This window comes from Cannabis sativa, chromosome 4, assembly GCF_029168945.1.
Source record: "Cannabis sativa cultivar Pink pepper isolate KNU-18-1 chromosome 4, ASM2916894v1, whole genome shotgun sequence".
In the NCBI taxonomy this organism is placed as follows: Eukaryota; Viridiplantae; Streptophyta; class Magnoliopsida; order Rosales; family Cannabaceae; genus Cannabis; species Cannabis sativa.
The window spans coordinates 139,978-154,810 of NC_083604.1; the positions used below are offsets into that span (position 1 = coordinate 139,978).

The 14,833-nt window shown below is 31.6% G+C and overlaps 5 protein-coding genes across 9 annotated transcripts; 4 read left to right on the plus strand and 1 right to left on the minus strand.

The window, feature by feature from the left end:
- The first annotated feature begins 780 nt into the window (after positions 1-780).
- Positions 781-2,873, plus strand: LOC115712934 (small ribosomal subunit protein eS1). Its single transcript, XM_030641364.2, has 7 exons — positions 781-924; positions 1,049-1,096; positions 1,193-1,298; positions 1,694-1,831; positions 1,926-2,111; positions 2,244-2,444; positions 2,537-2,873. Exons 1-7 carry the CDS (start codon positions 914-916, stop codon positions 2,633-2,635), a joined length of 789 nt encoding a protein of 262 aa, XP_030497224.1. The 5' UTR covers positions 781-913; the 3' UTR covers positions 2,636-2,873.
- Positions 2,874-4,842: 1,969 nt separating this feature from the next.
- Positions 4,843-5,918, plus strand: LOC115714748 (protein PROLINE CONTENT ALTERNATIVE 22). The gene is made up of 2 exons (XM_030643506.2): positions 4,843-5,271; positions 5,628-5,918. Exons 1-2 carry the CDS (start codon positions 4,976-4,978, stop codon positions 5,680-5,682), a joined length of 351 nt encoding a protein of 116 aa, XP_030499366.2. The 5' UTR covers positions 4,843-4,975; the 3' UTR covers positions 5,683-5,918.
- LOC115714747 (transcription initiation factor TFIID subunit 7) lies at positions 5,579-8,393 on the minus strand. Of its 4 annotated transcripts, XM_061114771.1 has the most exons (7): positions 7,823-8,007; positions 7,611-7,709; positions 6,905-7,038; positions 6,693-6,812; positions 6,526-6,595; positions 6,228-6,430; positions 5,579-5,886 (listed from the first exon to the last, which is right to left on the minus strand). In XM_061114771.1, exons 1-6 carry the CDS (start codon positions 7,950-7,952, stop codon positions 6,261-6,263), a joined length of 723 nt encoding a protein of 240 aa, XP_060970754.1. In that variant the 5' UTR covers positions 7,953-8,007; the 3' UTR covers positions 5,579-5,886; positions 6,228-6,260. The 4 variants fall into 4 exon arrangements, with proteins under 4 accessions (XP_060970754.1, XP_030499365.1, XP_060970753.1 ...); XM_030643505.2 differs by lacking the exon at positions 7,611-7,709 and having other exon boundaries at positions 7,823-8,393; XM_061114770.1 differs by lacking the exon at positions 5,579-5,886 and having other exon boundaries at positions 6,075-6,428; positions 6,524-6,595; positions 7,823-8,005.
- A 707-nt stretch (positions 8,394-9,100) lies between these two features.
- LOC115714618 (cytosolic sulfotransferase 3-like) lies at positions 9,101-10,433 on the plus strand. Its single transcript, XM_030643363.2, has one exon. It carries the CDS (start codon positions 9,545-9,547, stop codon positions 10,331-10,333), a length of 789 nt encoding a protein of 262 aa, XP_030499223.2. The 5' UTR covers positions 9,101-9,544; the 3' UTR covers positions 10,334-10,433.
- A 573-nt stretch (positions 10,434-11,006) lies between these two features.
- LOC115712734 (uncharacterized) lies at positions 11,007-14,374 on the plus strand. 2 transcript variants are annotated; one of them, XM_030641080.2, is made up of 8 exons: positions 11,007-11,185; positions 12,158-12,456; positions 12,671-12,756; positions 12,911-13,057; positions 13,154-13,256; positions 13,521-13,633; positions 13,710-13,822; positions 14,030-14,374. In XM_030641080.2, exons 2-7 carry the CDS (start codon positions 12,216-12,218, stop codon positions 13,800-13,802), a joined length of 783 nt encoding a protein of 260 aa, XP_030496940.1. In that variant the 5' UTR covers positions 11,007-11,185; positions 12,158-12,215; the 3' UTR covers positions 13,803-13,822; positions 14,030-14,374. The 2 variants fall into 2 exon arrangements, with proteins under 2 accessions (XP_030496940.1, XP_030496941.1); XM_030641081.2 differs by having other exon boundaries at positions 11,027-11,185; positions 12,155-12,456.
- Positions 14,375-14,833: the final 459 nt, after the last annotated feature.

Below are 14,833 nucleotides of genomic sequence, written 5' to 3' on the forward strand. Positions count from 1 at the left end.
ACCCCTTGGATACTCATGTAGGAATACCTAAAGCTTCTCCGTTATTAAAGAGCTTCTGAGCTACGTGCCTAGAAAATGGAGCCCATCAATTGGAGAAACAAATAACAGCATCTCCACTAATGATTTATATTTAAGAAATCCTTACTTAGATTATTTATTTAGCAAAATATAAGGATGCTATGTTATTGAAGATAAATTAGTACTATTATAGAAAATTGTGTTGATGCAAACAAAAATAAATAAATAGTGTGACAATATTTATAATTAAAATAAATAATATATTAAATAATAATGTGTGAGATCATAATTATAGCATTCTTGAAAGGTGTTATATTATTACAGTATTTTTAAAAGTAAAAATGTCAAAAATGGTGGGAAAAAAATAAAATATACTATTATATTTTTGGATAAATATTATCAGATTGACAATAAAAAAAATAATCCATAAAAAACAATATTATGACTTTTGGGTATTTACGAAGTAATTTAAAAAAAAAGGATATTCATTGATCAAAAATACTTCTATATTATACATTTTTTTTGAGTGGGTTGCCTAATATACTTTCAATCTCTACTTAAGCCTAGCTTATAATTTACAATAACTTAAAGAGTTTAATGATGACATTATCTATAAAAGTAGGTACATTTTAAAAAATATGAAAATAGAAGTAAAAATTAAAACAAATAAATTAAAATGGGTGCAATGTAATTTTCTAAAAAAAAAATAAAAGGCCAATTTTATATTTTTATAAAAAGAATATGGGCTTTCAGCAAAATGAGCGCAAAAATAGAGGACTAGGCAGGCCCGTGTAAAGCCCAATAAGAAATATATATATTATAAGAAACAGAAGCGAGTTGCGCCTCTCAGACTGAAACCCTAGCTAAGCTCTACTCTCTCCTCTCTTCTGCAACCATGGCCGTCGGGTACCTCTTCTCTATTTCTTTCCTTCGCTATATGCTTCATTCATGTCCTTCTGAGTCATGGATTTCTGTATGTTTATTTCTTTCTTTTCTATTTTCATAACATGCATGTGATCTGATTTTTTAGGAAGAACAAGAGGATTTCCAAGGGTAAGAAGGGAGGCAAGAAGAAGGCGTAAGTCAATTTTCAACTTTTATCTTTTATTCAGATTTGATTTGAGAATCAAAATCTCTATAATTGCATTAACACTTTGTTAATAATATAATACAGAGCCGATCCCTTTGCCAAGAAGGATTGGTATGACATCAAGGCTCCTTCTCTATTCAACCAAAGACAAGTTGGCAAAACCCTTGTCACCAGAACTCAGGGAACCAAGGTTTGTCTCCTCAAAATGCTTTCTTTTATCATTATCATTATTAAGCTTAGGTGCTCATGATGATTTATTGTTTGTTAGTTAAGAGCCTAATAAGGGGTTATTATTCTTTTTTTTTTGAATGTCAAGCTCTATTTGGGGAAATGTGGTTGATAATTTAAACTTATAATGACGATGATTAAGCATTAGGCCTATACTTTTCTCTAGTATTTTTTTTACATCAGTAGCAATTGTTAGTTTAGTTGAACTTATATGTAAGTGTATATTTTGGATTGGAGATGAGCTGTTATGTTGTTATTAATATGCCCAATTGTGTGTGAGGATATACTTCATGCTTTCGTTGTATATTTCATGTATTTATAGGCGCATTGATGTTTAATTTGTTATTGTGTTATCAGATTGCTTCTGAAGGTCTTAAACACAGAGTGTTTGAGGTTTCCTTGGCTGATCTCCAGAAGGATGAGGATCATGCTTACAGGAAAATCCGTTTGAGAGCTGAAGATGTTCAAGGGAAGAATGTTCTAACTAACTTCTGGGTAGGTTTCTTTTTTAATGAATTTCATTCATCTATTTGAAACTTCATTTTGTACAATGTTTTACTTATTTAATTTTTATAATGCGAATTTGCAGGGAATGGACTTCACCACCGATAAGTTGAGGTCACTTGTTCGCAAGTGGCAAACACTTATTGAGGCTCATGTAGATGTCAAGACCACTGACAACTACACCCTCAGGATGTTCTGCATTGCTTTCACAAAGAGACGTGCTAACCAGGTCAAGAGAACCTGCTACGCGCAATCCAGCCAGATTCGTCAGGTTCGATTTGATTTGATTGTCTCTTTCTCTTAAATGCTCCACATTTTCATTTAGTATGCTATGCTTTGATGACATATAGAAACTTGTGTTAACAATCTTTGTTTGCTTATGTTTTAATTTCCTTTTTCATAGATTAGGAGAAAGATGAGAGAAATTATGATCAACCAGGCCACATCCTGTGATCTTAAGGATTTGGTGAACAAGTTTATTCCCGAAATGATTGGTAGAGAGATTGAGAAGGCAACATCAAGCATCTACCCACTCCAGAATGTCTTCATCCGCAAAGTGAAGATCCTTAAAGCTCCCAAATTCGATCTTGGGAAGTTGATGGAGGTATTCATTGGCGTTGGATTCCATTCTTAACCCCTTTTAACTCGTAGGAACCTTAGATTGTTTTTTTGATTTTTGTCGAATTGTTTGTGTAGGTTCACGGTGATTACTCCGAGGATGTTGGAGTGAAGGTTGACAGGCCAGCTGATGAAACAGCGGTCGAGGGTGAGGTGACCGAGGTTGTGGGAGCATAATGAAACTCAAATTTTCTTTTTCTTTTTGTTAAAATCAGTAACATTTAAGGTCTTTTCAATTTTGCGGATTTGTGTTTGACAGAGTAGAATTTGTATGGATGGAATTTTGCTCTAATTAGACTTATGGCAGAAGAACAACAAACAAATACTGCTTAGAAAATTTTATCAGACATGTCATGTATTATCTTTGCTTCTTTTTTTATCATCTTATTTATAGATTCCTTACATGTTTGATTGATTTCTTCGAATTTGTTTTTGTTGACGAATTAATTCTATGTTAAAGTTTAAAATCACCTTTTAATTAATTCTTATGAAGAATAAAAATACAAAACAACTAAATTTGATTCAAATCTCCAAACCTTCTTACGTTAATGCCAAGAAATATAAATAAACTAGTCTCAAAACCTAAGTATAGTATAGTTACTTGCTCATTACCAATAAATAGCGATAGGTCTCTACAATTTTTTTATGAGAATTATTTCAAATATTTTTTTTTTCAAATGAATTGTTTCGACAGTTTTTCTAGTAATTTTTATGTGGGTTACAGATTTTGATTACGATTTAGGTTGCTCTGTTAGTCGTTATATATTTGTTATTTGTTTTTATGAAACAGTAGTCTATATTCATAAGATAAATATGATTAATTTTATGTGTTAATATTCTTGAATTGATTCTTCAAATTATTAAAATATTAATTAGCGTGATTTAATTTGTTAGGATTGTGGAAGACTAATCATACATTTGGAAGAATTTTAGCACATTTTGATAAAAAAATAGTAGAAGTCACATAACTCTATATGAAAAATCTGAACATAATTGAAAATTTTGACGGTCTTAAACGTAGAAGCTCAACATGAAATTCGTAGATTGTGATCCTAACTTTTCAAAACATATTGAATAGTCTAATTCTGAATTGTATGAAGAAGTTATAGTTAAAATATCGACTTGGAGTACGTTTCGACTTGTGAAGTACTTTCCAATAATATTAATAGTAAGTTGCTCCATCTAATATCAAATGGCCTAATATAAAAATTTAATCTTTTTTTTTTTGAATTTTGCTTCAAAATTGTCTAATATGTACTTCCTAACCATTTCTCACCATTACAATTATATTTTCACTAATTTTGTTTTTTCAATTTTGTATATGCACAAGGTCATTTGGGGTTTATAGGGTCGTTTAGGTTTATCAAGACAAACCAATATGTACTTCCCAATCATTTCTTTCCATTGAAATTAAGTTTTCACTAATTTCATCATTTTATTTTTGTGTATGCACAAAGTCATTCTGAGTATATTACGCTGTTTACTATTCTTTTATTCATAAAAAATTATTATTTTTTTTGGTCTTGCTTCAAAGCAGTCTAGTATATACTTTCACACCATATCTCGCCATTGAAATTAAGTATTTACTAATCGTGTTTTTCAATTTTGTGTATCCACAAGGTCATTTCGGTATATGTTGCCTTCTTTTAAGTTATTTTTTTTTAAATAATCTTTTTTCCTTCTGGTTGTACTTCAAAATTTTCCAATAAGTATTTTCCAACTATCTCTCACCATTGAAATTAACTTTTCACTAATCTCCTTTTTCAGTTTTGTGTATGCACGAGGTCATTTGGGCTATATTAGGTCATTTGTTAATTTTTTTTTACTCTTTTATCCTTTTTGTTATGCTTCAAAATACTTAGATAAATACTTCCATGTCATCTCTCCTCATTGAAATTAATTTTAAACCAATCCCATTTTTCAATTTTGTATATACATGCATGAGATCATTTGAGGTACATTAGACAACTTGTTAAGTTTTTCAAAGAAAAATTAAATCTTGTTTCCTTTTAATTTTGCTTCAAGACAATTCAATATGTACTTCTCAATCATCTCTTGCCATTGAAATTAAGTTTTTTCTAATTGAATTTTTTCAGTTTTGTATATGCATGATATCATTTGGAGTACATTAGGCCATTTGTTAATTATTATTTTTTTTTAAAACAAATAGCCTTTTTTGCTTTAAATCTGTCTAATATGTACTTCCCAACCATCTCACGCCTTGGAATTAAGTTTTCTCTAATCATTTTTTCAGTTTTGTGTGTGCACTAGGTCATTTAGGGTATATTAAGCTATTTTCTAATTTGGTTTAAAAAAATTAATATTTTATAAATCCTTAATATTATTATAGATAAATAGTTGGAAGATTGGATATTAGAGTTGCAAAAATCCAATGTGACTTGTTGAAATGACTGTTAGGTTTATACCTAAGTTTCAAACTCCCTCCTTTCTTTCCTTCTAATATCTTAATAATGTCACAAAACAACATAGAAAAAGTGTCTTGACATATTTTATAAAATGGAAGAGAAAAGGATATTAGATGGTTTTGTATCTCCATCTTCATCTCCTCCAACACCTCCTTCTCCACTTCCCATTAGTGTGGGACCCGGAAACCAAAAATACTTCTTCTCACCCTCTCCATCTTTATCGCCACCTTTCTCACCACCGCCTTCTTCAAGTCATGACTCCACCGAGCTTCTTCACCTTTTGCAGGAAGAGAAGAAGTTACCTAGTCTCAGAGCCCGTTCTGCATTCTCGTTGGATCTTGTAGATCCCGACATTTTGGATTCTAAAAGCTCATGCCTTAAAGACTTGTAAGTAACATCTTTTCTATCTCACTAAAGAATTGAAATGACACTAAGAGAGCAAATGTTATGAATGATTTAGTTAAGAGTCTTGTTTTGGAATGTAAATGCCACTTCCTCATTGAGAAGCATTAGTCTTAAGTCTTTACATATGCTTTTGCATCAATAGAGAAGAGAATAATAGTAAGTTTCAATTCAAAGCATGCACCTATCCATCAGTCAAACTAATTTTAAGTCAAACACATAATAAAAAAACATATAGAAGAGAACAATCTTTTTCTAAAGACTGGTAGGCTGATATCAACAATCAACTGCCTTTAACAACTAAATTAAATATGAATATTTTTCTGTGTTGTTGAAAACAGGTTAGAATGGTTTATAGAAAGATGCTGCAACATTTGCTGTAATAAGTCTACTTGACAATGATTCAAGAAGAAGGCTACTATGGAGAAAAAGCTATTCTGCCAATGGATTCTAAAACCACCAATCACTTCTAACTTTACTAACTCAGCAAAAAGAACAAGAGATGAATCTCAAGGCATTTGAAATTAGCAATTCTTTTCTTCTTCTTCTTCTTCTTAATTTTTGTAATTTACACCAAGGAATGAATGATGATATCTTCATCTGAAAATGCAATGTCGAAATTATTCTTAATACTGTTATTTGCATCAATGAATTAACATGTTTCAGATTAGCCAACCCAACAGAATCAAACCATAAAGTTCATGAAACAGCAGATTAACACAATTCTAAAGTCTAGGTAGTATTCATCCATGGCATAGTTTATATTAATAAGAAATAATATTGATGAGTGATTAGCAACTTAAGGCTATCTACCATGAAGTGTCACATTAAGTAAAGTAAATTTTGCTGTTATTAATTCATACATTATGGAAAACATGGAAGATGTGCAAAATCATACAGAAATTTTGTAAATTAGAAACTTTAGCTTAATTTACACATACAAAGTTTGCTTCAACAAACGAGGCTTCTTTGTATCAACCCGAATCGTCGGAATCATCAGAGTCGCTTCTGTCAGGCTCTCCGGCATTTGTACCAGCATCTGGAACATCGTCAGGTTGTGCTACCGGTGAAGGAGCAGATGATTTCTTATTAGCATCACGAGCATATCTCTCTCCGTTTTTCTCTGGTCTAGCCACTTCAACATGTGCTATACTTTGTCAAGGAATAGTTAATCAGAAAGACATGAAAAACGAATAACAATACAAAATCCATAAGATATAACATTAAATAAAAGGATATCAACAGTTTCAGTATGTCCACCGGCCGAGATATTGAGCAAATCATCCTCTACCCGACGCACAAGCTCAGGCTGAAAATGAAGAAAATTGAATCAGCAAAGAGCATGAATAGCATTGAAAAAGTTGCATAATGTAAATTAAGGGGGCAACAAGAGAAGAGATTCATACATTTAGATCCGGCTCCCTTCGGAATCTTCTCTTTCTTGCATCTCTCATAGGAGGTGTGAGACCATGCCTGTACTCCACTGCATCTGGAGCAGGATCATCTGGTTCTCTAACCATAATCATCTGTTCATACAGGCACCTTAAAAAGTTCATACAAAGGCCTTAAAAAGAAAGAAAGAACAAACTGTGTCTGGGACTGAGACTGACTACTGTACCTGACCAACATCTGCTGTCTTGATTAGGACACTATCATCATAAGTTTTGTAGGACTCCACAACACAAGGGAGATCCAATAGAGATGCAGGGAAATTCTCATTTCCAATCACAAATGTGCCAGTCCTACCATCATCTGCACCAAACAATTAAGTTGAAATTGTAAAACTACAAACAATGAGCTCAATCTGCTGTCACATTGCGCCTTCTTCTACGACTGCAAAAGAATCGTGGAGGCTTTCTAGGGTGAGGAGAATTCCTTCATGGAGACTTTAAATCGTTTCTTGTAATTTGTTTCAGTTACTAGAAGTGGTGGATTGTAATGTGTTTTGGTGTAACCTAGAGTCTAACAAAGGCTGCTCATGATCTGGCTAAATGGGGCTCCTCAAGCTCAGTTTCGGGTTTTGTAAGTTTTTGGGAGGTGAATCCCCATGTGTTCACCAACATTTTAGCTTCTTTCCAATAAATTTGAAGAATTTCAGCAAAAAAATGACACCCATTTACTAAAGCTAATCCCTTGATTAAAACAACAACATAAGGTGGACTATGGAGCCATTGTTCTATAATCATGATAATGGGTTTTCACCAAAAAAAAAGTGTTGAATAAAGACCAAATTCAACACATAATTTTATCAAGAAAAGTTAAATATGTTTTACCCTTTTAATTCATTTCAGGGGAATTGAACTCTAAAACACTCACTCACTCACCCAATCTAATACAACTTGAGATAGCCCTAAAGTTGATAAAAGAAGCTAGCTTTATAGCTTTATGTGTTCTTTGAGCAGATAAAAATTGGGGAAAACAATCTGAAACAGTATTACATATTTTATCAACTTGATTAGAAAAAGAAGCAGGAATCTTTTGTTTGATTGTAAAGATGAATACTTTATAGAAAGAAGATTGAGATTATTGTAATTACCGGTAAAAGACAAATCCAGTGATGGTGAGGAGTTGGGGTCAGAAGAAGAGGAGGAAGGATCTTCATTGAGAAGACGTTCAATACGCTCTGCAACAGATGGTGGAACCCTAAGAATGAATTGCTCCTCCATTCAATTCAATTCAAATTCAATTCAATCAATCAAATATATGAAGGAATGAAATTGTTGGGTCTTTTCTGACCTATAAACAATGAACATGTATTATTACCAAAATACCCCTCATTCTTTAGAAGAAAGAAGACAATTTTACCAAAATACCCCTCATTCTTTAGAAGAAAGAAGACAATTTTACCAAGCCAGTACACATTTTTATCATCATCATCATCATCTTCAAGCCCCTGCAAAATGATATTGGCTTGTTTGGTATGTAAGTAGTCAACTTCTTTTAAATAAATTGAATTTGAGTTCTAACTTTCTAGAATGAATAAGCATGAAAGAACTAACTGTACGTATTCAATATCATGTCATAACCTCCAAAATAGAGTTCCTAAAATAATCACCTAATCAAGAACACAATTCTATAACTATTTCAGTACTATCAATTATTAATGGCCCGTGCTTGGGGTGAAAATAGTACTATAATAAATAAATTCTTGAGAAGTTTTGGTGTTGCACCTTCAAAACTTTTTCCCAACAAAAAAAACTATATTTCACACTAAAAATAGCCAATAAATATTGTGAATAAGTATTGTAGCAACAATAAAAAATTTAACCAAGTTCAATCATAAGGCAGATTAGCTTAGACCTAATTCCCAAGAACACATGCACTAGCACTAAAGAAGTGAGAAAACCGAACTAACACACTAGCTAGCTAACTAAGTAATTAAAATCTCTAACGTCTAATTTATCACACGTGTTTAAAATACTTCAAATATGTTTTGACACTGTAAATTAATTAAATTTTTTTTAAAAAAAATTACAATATTATAACTATAACATGTACTATCATAAAAAAAATATTACAATATATACTCTAAAAAATAAAAATTAAGAAAAAGATTGTAATAAGCAATTATAATTATCACTAAAGTTGTTTTTGTTGACTAAAACAATTAACAATGTGGAAGCCATGGATTAGAGACACTAAAAACTTTTTAATTATATTCTTATTTTTTTTATACTTATTATAATAATTGTGATATTTTTCATTTCCTTTTTGCTCGAAAGGAAATGAAAGGAATATCTTTATGATATTTATAATATAATAATAATTTAATTAGTATATAATGGAAGACAGAGATTTGGGACAAGTTAAAATAAGATATCTAAAATGAAAAAGCAGGATGTGTATTAAATAATATATATAATTTGATGATAATCAAGTGAAAATAATAAAGAATTAGTAATTGATTATTAATAATTATTTCTGAAGTGCTCTTTACTTACCAATACCAACACTCAATCATATATTACACCACTGTCGACCACATCCACAAGCCTATATCACCAACTACAATAATTAATTAACTAATTAATTAAATTTAAAGCTATAGCAAATCATGAATTAATATCCATCTCAATCTCTATATATACACATATATACATTCCCTTGAAATTATTTATTTATTTTCCTTCCCAATAATCATATATAATATTGTTATGCTCTTCTCTTAATTTCATCAAGTTTCAAGCTTTTTTTTTTCTTTTTCTTAGCATTATATATACATATTTATATAGTTTAGTTTGCAGGTGAAAACATTAATATGGGATCAGAGGAGAAGAAGGGAATCCAAACCCAATATATTTATGTTGAAAACACTTCAATTTCAACTATAGACAACAAAGAAGAAGAAAAAGAAGAAAAATCATTAGGTAATGTAAGTGTAATGATGTTACATCAAATGAATTTCCATCAAAAATTCAAACCAAAAGATGATGACATAATCTTAGCCTCCATTCCCAAATCAGGCACAACTAAATGCCTCAATTCTCTTGTCTTCTCCATCTTAAATCGAAACAATTTACATGATCATAATAGCTGCCGTTTAATCTCGACACACATTCCCTATGCATCTTTTCCTGATTCCATAAAGCATTATTCCAAGTCTCGAATTGTTTACCTTAGTAGAAACCCTCTTGACGTAATAGTAACTAACAATAAGGAGGGTTTTTCTAGTATGGAAGAGTGCGTGGACATGTTTTGTAAAGGAGAAAGTGTGTTCGGTCCTTTTTGGGATCATGTTTTAGGGTTTTGGAAAGCAAGTTTAGAAAAACGTGATAAAGTGTTGTTTTTAAAGTACGAGGAAATGAAAGAAGATAACATTGGTCAAGCCAAAAGGGTTGCTGAGTTCGTTGGAATTCCTTTCTCGAAAGAGGAAGAGAAAAATGGAATTATTGAACAAGTACTACTTATGAATAAATTGAAAGAAGACGATCATGATCATGAAGTGGGCGATTGGATGAATCATCTTACTCCATCTATGGTAAAGTGTGTTAATAACATAATGAAGGAGAAATTATGTGGTACTGGCCTATCATTTAAAATGTCTTAATTAATTAGAAGAAATTGTTTAAGTTGTTTCATTAATTTTATTGTCTTATTATATTTGTTAATCAAAGTAATATTATTTGAGTTGTGGTGTGTTGTGTGTAGTATTAGTATTATATATGAAGAGATGTCGGCCTTGTCCAATATTTATAAAGCTATCCATCTAAACAAAAAGCACTATTATTTAATAAATCACTCTTTCTTGTATTGCTTCATCTAATTATTTATTAATTAATTGTCTTCTTCTATTAACTAATTCAAAGAAGAAATATATATGACCAAACCAAATACAATTTTTATGAACTTGGCTAGCTAAGGTAGGAGTATTGTTTAATATCCACATTTAAAGATTGGTTAGATATAAATTGCAATTTTACTAAGAAAAAATTACTATAATTTATAAATGCTTTGAATTTTTTAGTTTGTGTAGTTCTAAATTATTTACAGTATTATAAATTGATTATTCTGTCAATCAAATAAAATAATAATATGGGTATTTAAATAATTAACACGTTAATATCTGGCTAACATTTCATGTATAATTAATTTGAAAAAAAAAATAATAATACATGCAGAGGTCATAATTATGCGTGGTTAAATATTTAAAAAAGACAATGAAAGGACCAAATTGCAAATAAGTAGTAAAATTGAGGGAGTAAAGTGAAATTTTATAAATTAATCGGTTTGATTAGAACAGTAGTATCCATAGTAGTCACCTTCATCTCCAATTCAATTTCAATATTGAAACCCTAGAATTTCAATTTCAATTCCAATTCCAATTCAAACCCAAATCACCTCAAACTTCAACAATCATAGTAGTCGTACATACATACATACATACAATGTTAAATCTCAGGTAAAATTCTTCAATTCCCTATATTTGTATTTGTTTCTATATCTCTCTCTCTCATTTGTTTTCGTTTTCATTTTATTTCACTTGTATCTGAGATATCGTTATATTGTATTGAATTGAATCTGAAAGTTTTCATTTTTCCTAAGCGCTGTTCAGAAAAATCTTATTTTTAATTACTTTTGTCCAGATCTTTCAAATCAATTTGATTAGTTTACAACAGTGTTGGAATTTACAGTAGATAATAATAGTACTACTAGTGTTAGAATTTTAATGGAATTGATCATTTCTTTTCTTCTGTGTTTGTTTTAATTATGATGTTTCTTCTTGTTTCGGGGCTAAGGAATGAGAGTCCGACAGGGGCAGCCCTGATAATTAAGTAATAATTTTTTTTAAAAAGAAATTGACTATTTATGATTTTTACTCTCCGAACTTTCACATGTACCAAATCATAACTCTTGTACTTTTTAAAGCGTAAAAAATTCTCCTAAATGAAAGTTTAAGAAGCACGATTTGGTAGATATCAAAGGTCGGAGGGCATGATTTAGTACATAGACAATAGTCGTATTAGTAAAATTGAACGAAATTTAACAGAAATCCTTAAATTCAACAATCTCAGTAGTTTGGAAGAATTTTAACAGCCTGAAAAATTAGAAGGTATGATTTAGTACATGTCAGTTCTGGGGTAAAAATCCTATATAGCCTAAAAAATTAGGCCGGCCAATTTTTGGAGTTGATTCTTAATCTGCTTTTATGACTTGGAATAATCTTTCCTTTAATCCTCAGACTCCTAGTATTGGATATTTGAGCTAATTGTGTGCTTATATAAAATATGGCTACAAAATTCATATATATAGAAGGTTAAAATGTTTGTTTCTTGAATGATGCATATTGGCCAAGTTAATATGTTGAATGAGTAATTCAGCTTGGTTAGTATGAGCACAATGGTGTAAGTAACATTGTCTCTACTTGCAGCAGGTTCCTTTGTTTTTCTTGAGATGGTTCCTACTATATTTCTGATACAAAGTGCTTCGAAATGCAATTAGCTATAAATGATAGTCATAATGAAGAGATTTCAGAACGTGAGCCCATCTTAGGCCAATCTGAGAGCTTGCACAGATCGGTAGGATCATCCTCTTCGTCCTCCTGTGAAATCATAACTGTTGAAGGGGATCATGCTATCGCCGATGAAGATGGGATAAATGTTCGAGTTGAAGAGAACTGTCAACTGGTGAATGCTGATCTACCACAGTGCCGTATATGCCTTGATTCCGGAGGTCTTTCAGTTCCTATTTGTTCGGTATCTGTTTGTATTTTTCTTTTAGTTACTGACATTGTCACCATTTAGAATGAGAATTTTGTGTGTTGTGAATTTTTGTGCAATTCCCAACCCCCAACACCACACTGAACCGAAATAATAACAAACTTAAAACAAACAAAATATTATGTTTGTAAATAAATCTTAAAGGCCATATGCATTATGTCTTTCAGGGGAAGACTTGATTGCTCCTTGTCACTGCAAAGGTACCCAGAAATATGTCCATAGATCATGTCTTGACAATTGGAGGTCCACAAAGGTGAGTAGTAGCAGTTGTTTTATGATTTTCTTGTGACAACTAAGTTTATTATTGTACATGCAGTAGAGTGAATCATTGTGTTTAAACTATTCTAGTGAAATGAAATATCTTTTGATGAAGCTTGACAGTGAAACCTATTTCTTTCTTTCCTCAGGAGGGTTTTGCCTTTGCTCATTGTACCGAATGCAGGGCAATGTTCTTGTTACGTGCAAATGTTCCTGCAGATCGCTGGTGGTTGAGATTAAAATTCCAATTTCTTGTTGCTAGAGATCATGCATTCATTTTCATTATTGTTCAACTGGTATGATCACAGTCGCAGACTATATAATGCGAATTGACCTTTCAAACTTTGCTCATCGCCTGATTCAAGATTGCTTTTGTGCTTGTGTTTCAACAGATTGTGGCATTCTTAGGAGTGCTGGTTTATAACTTTTATGGGGAAGAACTTAGGGAGATGTTTGGTTATGAAGAACACCCATATGGATTTTATACAATGGCCGGTATGCACGCCCTTGACCCTCTTCCTCACTCTCTGTCTGTCTCTCTCTTTCACTTACTTATTTACATGTATTGATATGTATGTGTAACTCAGGTGTTTATGATCTTCGAGAACATATCCCTGCTTATTCACAAAACATATTATTATGAATTCAATGAGATGGATTTGATGCGCCCGTGAAATTTGTAGAACTAATTCATGATTTAGTTTGACACATATGCAGTATATGTAACTGTAATCTACCTTATGTCTTGATTGATGGCAGTTTTAGCAATTGTTTTGGTGGGTTTGCTCTACGGTTTCTTTATAGCCATAATATGTGGACAAAGGATCAGCGAACGCCATTACCATGTTCTTGCTAAACAAGAACTAACAAAGGTTTGTATAACTTCTACTTGCTGAAACTTGACTTGTATAGGACAATTAGTAATATGTAGTGGTAATTTTCTGTCAGGAATATGTGGTAGAAGATCGAGAAGGTAATAAGAATGTTCCCGAACTTGATCCCAGTCATGTGACGGAGCTGAGGATGTTGGGCCTCTTTTAGTTTGGGAGTCCCATTGTCTGGTAAGTTGCCCCAAACGAGACGAATATGGTTTTATGATTCTTTTGAAAACCTCATACACTCTTATCCCATTTATTTGTAGTAAAACTCACCATCAATGGTTTTGTTAATTTAATTTAATGTGATGTTCATCTTCCAATGCCTTGGATTAGTTTGCTTGCTTGACTTGCTTCTTCGTCTGTCTTCTTCATGTGTTTCCATTTCTTCAGGAAGTTTTTAGCTTATCTATTCAGAAATGTTAATCATGTCTTCGTCACCACATTCTCGAGGATCATGTACATGTTCGATACAGAGTTGCAGTTTCGATTTCGAACACATTTTTCTTTGGTTGCTTGCCTCTCCAGTATTCGCTCCCATAATTTTTTATTTTATTTTTAAATTTCCAAGTTGTCAAAATATTTATCACCAAAATGTTGTTTGGAGTAAATAAATTGTTTAGTTTGTGAGTTTGAGTCCAGCATTTGTACAGCTCATTTGTTTGTTTGTTTGTTTGTTTGTATCCCAAAAGGAAGATTGAAACTATAAAAGCAAAGTTTGTGTGGCCATTTCTTATAGTTGTTAATTCAACAAATGCATTAGCATACTCTCCAAAATGATTACTTGCAAGAAAACTGGCACATTCACATTCTCCTAATAGCATGGCAATAAACTCATTTTGCCGGGTTGAAACCACGTCCCGCTACATTTACATCCCTACGGCCCTAATTTTTTTTTTTATTATTATCAATATTAATGTTACGAGTTATGTATTATAAAAACTTAGCATACTTTTTGGCTAGACAATGTGTGTGTCTTTTTTTTTTTTTTTGAAAAAAACTGCTTACAATATTCTTAACATTAAAATAAATAAATAATGATAATAGCATTAGGAGAATTATCTTATATATCATTTTTTTAATTTTTTTTTCAAATTTAAGGTTTGAGATTTTAAAGTGGTTGTAGCACCAGTTGCAATAGAAATTTCTATAGGATTTTTTGTTGCAATTTAGGTTGCAACATTAGTTGCAGTAGGA